Source organism: Cryptomeria japonica, chromosome 8 (assembly GCF_030272615.1).
Source record: "Cryptomeria japonica chromosome 8, Sugi_1.0, whole genome shotgun sequence".
NCBI lineage: Eukaryota > Viridiplantae > Streptophyta > Pinopsida > Cupressales > Cupressaceae > Cryptomeria > Cryptomeria japonica.
The window spans coordinates 612,699,777-612,707,050 of NC_081412.1; the positions used below are offsets into that span (position 1 = coordinate 612,699,777).

The following is a 7,274-nucleotide window of genomic DNA, read 5'->3' on the forward strand; positions in this document are numbered from 1 at the left end:
TCAGCTACTTGCTTATAGTCAGAACAGTGTACATACCACACAAATTCAAATACAAGGATCATTACAATTATTTATACATGACATCAACCTTGGACAAATCAACGAATTCTGGTCAACACCCATCACCTAATTACAAAAATACAAAACACTCCATAGAACATAACATGCAGACCAAGGAATGTTGGTCAAGACATAGCATGGACCCAAATCTTTCACCTCGAACACATTACCTACAAGAATTACATCTGACAAATGCTGCCCTATTTTAGCTGTAGTCTTGGGGGCTTCTTTCCTTTCCTTCCTGGTTGGTCAAATTTCATTCCTAGCATTTCTTAGGGTTAGAGGTTTTTGGAGGAGTATTGCTTGACTGTATCCCCTTCTATGGATGATGTACTCCTTTTGGAGTTGGTCTTTCTCTACTTCAAGTAGGTTGGCATTGGATGTACACTAAGGGTTGGTTACCCTATAGGTGCTTAGCCAAAGAGTATGTAGCCTCCTTCATGCTTGTTTCAATGATGACTACCAGCTTCCTCTAGTGGATGGAGTCATCCAAGGTATTGGCACATGCCTCCTTCTCACCTTGTTCTTCTAGGTGTTTTAAATGGAGATAAACGGGTTTTATAGGGACCCAAAACCCAAATCCATCAAAACATAACTAGAGTCTAAACAACAACTAAACAACAACAAAAATAGGGAAGCACCCCGTAGAGTTCAACAAACAAAATACAAAATTACAACAAAAAACACAATCCAAACACAACTAACTGAGAGCTTTTATGAGCTCGACATTCTTCTAGATCGTCATATTGTTGATCTCCTAGAGCTTTTCCATGATAAATCTCAAATTGCATCTTTCTTGTTTTTTGTTCCTAGTCCCAGTGGAGGGTGATGTAGAGGTCTACGTATCTTGTTTCTTCTTGTTTACATTAACATCTAAGGATAGATTAGATCTGATCAGTTGAGCTTTTTGAGTGGCAATTTTCTCATTAACTTTTTTGAGTCCTTCCACACTGTTAAACATTTCCTCTTTACTAATCTCCACCAAACCCTTGAGTTTGCCCTTTAAATCCTATATGTCATTCTCCAGCTTGTCAAGCCTAGCCTCATGCTCTATTTTCATGACCTTGATATCTTCCAGAATTTTTTGCTTTAGCTTTAGGAGTTTATTAGTTTTATTAGGTGCTGGATTCATGGTGAAAGAGTTTATGATTTCCTTTATACCTTCTTTCAGAAGATTAATTTTGCCAAAAACCCAGTGAAAATAGTTTTCCTAGTTAGAAAGCAAATTACCCTGTAGCTTGTTAACATCCATCTCGTCACTTTTAAGCTCATTGGGGTCCAGAAAAAGGGGAATGTCAAGTTTAATTTCACCCTCCCTTTTATCTTGAGTCTCCGCCCATTTCCCCATTTTCTTCTTTTTTAGATTTTGCGGGCCCAAATTTTGGGGTTGAGAGACAAGGGTTTTGAACTTTTTTGCTGCCCATCTAGATGGGTTTAGGGTTTTCCTTCTACTAGCAGTGTCAGGCATGGGCTTTCGTGGGGTGCCCTCATCCTCTGAGGGTTTGTTCAAAGTCATTTGACAGTTGGATTTCTTTCCAATCCATGGACATCTCGCCCTCCTCACCAAAATCCCTATCTGAAACATTGTACGCATCCTACTTGGCTATGGGTTTAGGGTTTCTCAAGGTAGGGGAGGGTTTTACCTCATGAGCCTTAGCATACTCCATAATTAGGAGTATTAACCCCTCATGCAAAACTATATTTTCCTCATTCTCAAAATGCTTTTGAATAGAATGCTCAAGAGATGAATGAATAAAATGACATCGATATTTTTTTATCATGCCTGAGCTGATTCAAAATATTAAAATGATAAGAGAAAATAATAGCAAAGCGGTCATCAAGGGTTATGTACCTCATAATGAACTCTACCATATCTGCCCAGAGATTGAAAAGATACTTGCGGTTGTAGCCTCCATATAAGTTCTTCTTGACTCTATTTCTCTCACTTTTTATCATAGAAAATTGATAGGGCTTCTTTCATGTTTTTTCTTTCTCTGTAGAATGTTTTGCCCTCCATACTCAGCCCTGTAATCTCTACTATGAAGGGTTCATTCTTCTAGGTGATCTTTTAGGGAGATTTTGTTAATTGTTCTTAATATGGCCATTGCATTAATGGCTATAGGTTTTTGGGGGGGTTCAACTAGTTTTTGAGGCATATGTGATTGTGTTGGATTATGGTGGTAGGGATACTGTTGTAGATATGAAAGTTGCTTGCTAGAGGGGAGGGAGAGTGAGGGCTTCTATGGTTGTGTGAGAGTCATAGTTTATCAACACCCTTATAGGATTGTCTACCCTTGTCCATTCTATGACTATCCTATTTTTCTTTTGTTTGGAATGGCTAAGTGTTTAAACTATCATGAGATTTATAGGTGCCTTCCAAAACCAGCTATTTTTGAGACCTTTGTGTTATCTTGGCTAAGTGGTTCATGCAAAGTTATGATCAATTTTAAAGGGCTAGAATTTCAATTTAATCATCGGAAAGGTATAGTTAAATTAATGGTTCAAAAATATCTTTGGTCAATATAATCTTTCATTTCTCAAAGTTAAATGTTTGATTCTCACAGGTAGGTTTAACTTGTCTGCTCTACAATGTGATAGTTTACTTAGGTTGACATAACCAAACATTCATCATGTTTTGTTGGGTAAATTTGGTGTTCAATACCTTTTTATATATAGGCACATCCATATTTAGTAAAAACTTTATTGATGATTTATGTAACATTCGCAAGGTTTTATTAGAGGACTTAAAAAATACACCAATCAATTCTAGAATTTGCTCTCATGTGAAATTACTTGGTACATTTGGAGGATTAGGAATTTAGAGAAGTATCAAGGGATAGAAAGGGCCCTTAATAAGTCTTTACATAGACTCACATTCCATACTCTCTTCTCGCAAGTCACAATGGTTATGAAAGTCAACAAAGAAAAACTTTGCAGATTTCCTGAGGATGGATATACCATGATTTTTTATCTATGAGCTCTCCCATGCGTATACATGGGGAAGGTTAAGTCAAGAAAGGACTCCCTTTGTCAACACATTAGACGCACTCATGAAAGAGATAAGAGGGAATGGAGTGATGGATCACCAGTAGATGATTAGTAATGCCAGGAGGTTGGATGATCAGAGGTTGGCGTGGATGGAAGGCCCCTTTGGCTGGGTTGCCTAGTTCTAGAGAAGACTTTTATTTGTGGCACCCTGTTGTTTTTTGACCCCATGTGTATAGAATCCTTGTTGCTGTCTTGACATATTCTACTATTGGCATTTTGTACTAGCCTTTTCTTCATATTGATAAATGTATATGGCTGTAGATAGAAGCCTGGGTTTGGTATTAGGATGTAATGTAAATGTAATCTATGACTGGTATACTGGCAAGTATTTGCGGGTTTGTCTAGATTCATAGGCTTTATGAACTTGTGGACATGCATTATACTTCGATGTATTACAATTTTTATCTTATAATCCACCAAAAAAAAAGATTATTTTTCATTAAAACCCACAGATTTTTGAATCATGCAACATATTGTCTATCCACATGTGACATAGTGAATAATTCATGTCAAATAATTAATCATTTAATTTGATTAAGTATATTAGATGACACATTGAGACCACTTGATAATATTTCAGTTGTAGAAATAAAGTGTTAGGTTGAATTTTATAGAGAATTGTTGCTTCGTTCTTTCTTTAACATCCTATTGTTCAAGTTACTTCTTGGTCATACATTTATTTTTTTATTGATGTGATAATTTAAGACTTTGCTCATAATAAAGGAGGTTAGGACAAAAGTTTAGAACAAAATCACATTTTATGAAGAAAACAACCATCACAAATACAATTTTTCAACTTAGATTATCTAAAAGTGATGTTCATGTTTGAATTTAAAAATGATTTTTTTTTTTAAAGTCAAACTTAATCAAAACATCATAGTTTTCATGGGATAGTAGCATTTCTTTTTTTATTTATCATTTTTTTTAAATTGCATAACAGTACTCTTAGCTAAAGAAATCTAGAGTTAAAATTGATTATTTTCAACAAGGGTTAAAATGCCACAAAGGTTGTCATATAAACAATTTGAGACAAAAGTGTTTCAACTAGAACATTTTTGCTCAAAAATATTTTGGACAAAACAATGTATGTGAATTCAATCTTATCTATGTTTTAAAATGAGAATATAGAAAACTTATTGTTTCATGCTATAGAGTTTTGTCAAAAAAAATTATGTCATGTAGTTTAGGTGAAACTATTTCACCTAATACTACTTTCTTGAATAAAATTGTGATATGATATTAAATCTTTATCCGTCATCTACTCATAGTGGTGTAATGAAAAAGTATAATTTTGTGGAGGACCTTAGAATTAATGAAAAAAATTCAATTACCTTGGTGAAAGCTAGAAGAAAACCTAAGATTGATCTCTCATGTTGCTTAGAAACTTTAGATCTAGAAGATTTCATTAACTAGATCAATGATTTGAAGAGACATAAAAACACATCTAACAAACATGCACAAAGGTAGCTCATAATGATTAATAAATGAGGCTAGGATCTAAGAACTTAAATTTGAAGTTTAAAATGTTAGGTTCATCCCAATAGATGATATGATCAATCTTGAATACTAATGAAAAAAAACTCACATAGTGAAATGATAATCTCAATACATGGAGTGAATGTCTACATGTACATGCAAATTGATTGTAATATATTATAAATTTAAATAATGATTGTATGTGAATATAGTTTAAATGGGGATACATAAGTTTCAAAACGTAACTTTTAAGAGAATGCAAACGAATTTGCCTTTAACGACAATAACATAACCATAAATCATGCAAACATGTGTTTAGCTAGCTTTGACAAGTAACAAATGATTATGACTAAACTAAAATTTGAATTTGATTTTTAAAATTGTAGGGATTGGATATAAAGACACATAATTAATTTTATGCATGTCAAAATGACTTAAGCCACAAGAATTGTAAAATCAAGATAGATAACAAATATTAATGAATTAATGCATGGGTAAAACTAATAGATGTATGATAAGACTGAATGTATCGGCATGTACATCTACATAAATTGGTAGACCAATGAGAAATCTTCCAGTACACCAGATATTTAAATTCTTGCATTGATTTGAATAATTTCGAACATATTTGAAACGTAAAAGAGCCTTCAAACGCTAAGAAGTGTTATTGCATTTGTTGTTTAACAAGCTTCCAAAAAATAGTTACGCGCCCTAGTAGTTGAACTCGAACTTTCTTTATAGTATAAGACTGAATTTTTTACAAGGTTTTGTATAATTAAACTGTATGAAATGTTAAACAGTACAAGAAAACTCCACTGGAACATGTAATGCCATGTGAGAGCTTCCACTATTGGAGCTTATGTTTGAATAGGAATAGATATTCAGGTGTTTATACAAGCGGTCCACCCTTGACGTATTCAGTGAAAGCCAATGCGAGGAGGCCGAGCATAGCAAAGCGCCCATTCCACATTTCTGCTGTGGATGAAAATATTGGCTGCGACGTGCTCTCCCTCGACATTCCATTGAACAAGGGCACCAGTGTCCCCACCGTCATTAATCCTGCAGTTAACGCAAACCACGACAGTCCTCCACTATTCAACTGCGACAACAAATCTCTTCCGCTGGCAACCTCCACTGCAATGGCCGACACGAACCCCAACATAGCCGCCCTTCCATTGATTATCTCCGGCGCTGGCCCTGAGAACGCAAACAGGTCGCCAAATTTCGTGCTCACCTGGATTCCATATTTCCTATATGAGATAAATTGTCCACATCATATCAATAAACTATAAATTGGGCATCTAGAGCGTTTCTTACCTTTGTAGAGCTTGAAGGAGAAACGCCTTTAGTAGAGGACGTTTCCTTTGGATCCTGATCCACGTGCCAAAATAAAACGCATTAGCCAAAGCTTCATAAGAATAAAGAGCAAAATAGCTAACCGAACAACAGCAAAATAGTAAACCTTTGCAGCCATGCACTTGACTTGGAGGCTACTGTTCGGCAATCTACTGATATGACCCACACTATTCCTTTTGACTGCCCCGCAGTTAAGGGCTGCGGGTGCTTTCATCATCATTGAAGCCATGGCCGCCATCGATGAGTGCTAAGAAAAGATGAGTTCTGTGCGAGTACTTTCCTTTCGAGTTGCTTAAGAATGATGGATAGGTAGAATATCTCCTTGAGGACTTGTTGTTGGCTTTATAGCTTGGGAAGGATTGAATTTGGTGGTGTAAAATGGACCGAATCAGGGAAGCGAATGACGTGAGTTTACAATTTCGTGTGTAAAAATTTGAAAACGTGGCTTGTAAATTACCCGCAAATTTGTTTAGGTGAAGTTTCCACACATTACTCGCCTCCTCAACGTGAAGATTCTACCGATTTTTTGCCCACTCAAAGGTGGACATCGCTCACTCGAGTTTCAGTTTTGATATTATTTTGAAACTTTACTTAGTCCTACAGCGTTTCAGGGGAACGAGTTTAGAAAGATATTTTGGTAATATGACTTGTTATTGCGACAAAATTTTGAGATGTTTTTGCGAATTTTTTTCTTGGAAGTTCGATTAAAACACGCGATCTGTCATAGTCACCGTTCAATTTACTCGCCTCCCCAACGTGAAGAGGTGAAGTTTCTACACATTAGTCGCCTTCTCAACGTGAAGATTCTACCGATTTCTCGCCCACTTAACGTGGACATCGCTCACTCGAGTTTCAGTTTGATATTATTTTGAAACTTTGCTTAGTCCTACTGCGTTTCAGGGAAACGAGTTTAGAAAGATATTTTGGTAATTTGAGTTGATATTGCGTCAAAAATTTGAGATGTAACTGCGAATTTTTTTCAAATACGCGCTCTGTCATTGTCACCGTTCAATTTACTTTCTAGCTTTTTTCTTTTATTTTGTTGTATGGATCTGTTTTTGAATGAGAAAGGTTGGTAATGATATAATAGTAATTAGCTGCTTTCAGAGTAGATTGTGTATAAATTTTTGCATCAATTTTTCAAATCACATTTCATGATCTATCATCAAGATGAATTTTTGTATCAACATTTCAAATCACACTTTGTGATCTATTATTGGGATGTAGTTCATCCTGATGGTGGATCACGAAGTCTGATTCAAAACGTTGATGCAAAAATTTATACACAAACTACGCCATCAGCAGCTGATTACTATCTCATGGATTGTGGAAAC

The 7,274-nt window shown here is 35.6% G+C and overlaps 1 protein-coding gene across 1 annotated transcript; it reads right to left on the reverse strand.

Annotated features, from left to right (window-relative positions):
* Positions 1-5,299: 5,299 nt before the first annotated feature.
* Positions 5,300-6,275, reverse strand: LOC131044829 (early light-induced protein 1, chloroplastic-like). Its single transcript, XM_057978271.2, has 3 exons — positions 6,047-6,275; positions 5,902-5,955; positions 5,300-5,818 (listed from the first exon to the last, which is right to left on the reverse strand). Exons 1-3 carry the CDS (start codon positions 6,176-6,178, stop codon positions 5,474-5,476), a joined length of 531 nt encoding a protein of 176 aa, XP_057834254.2. The 5' UTR covers positions 6,179-6,275; the 3' UTR covers positions 5,300-5,473.
* Positions 6,276-7,274: the final 999 nt, after the last annotated feature.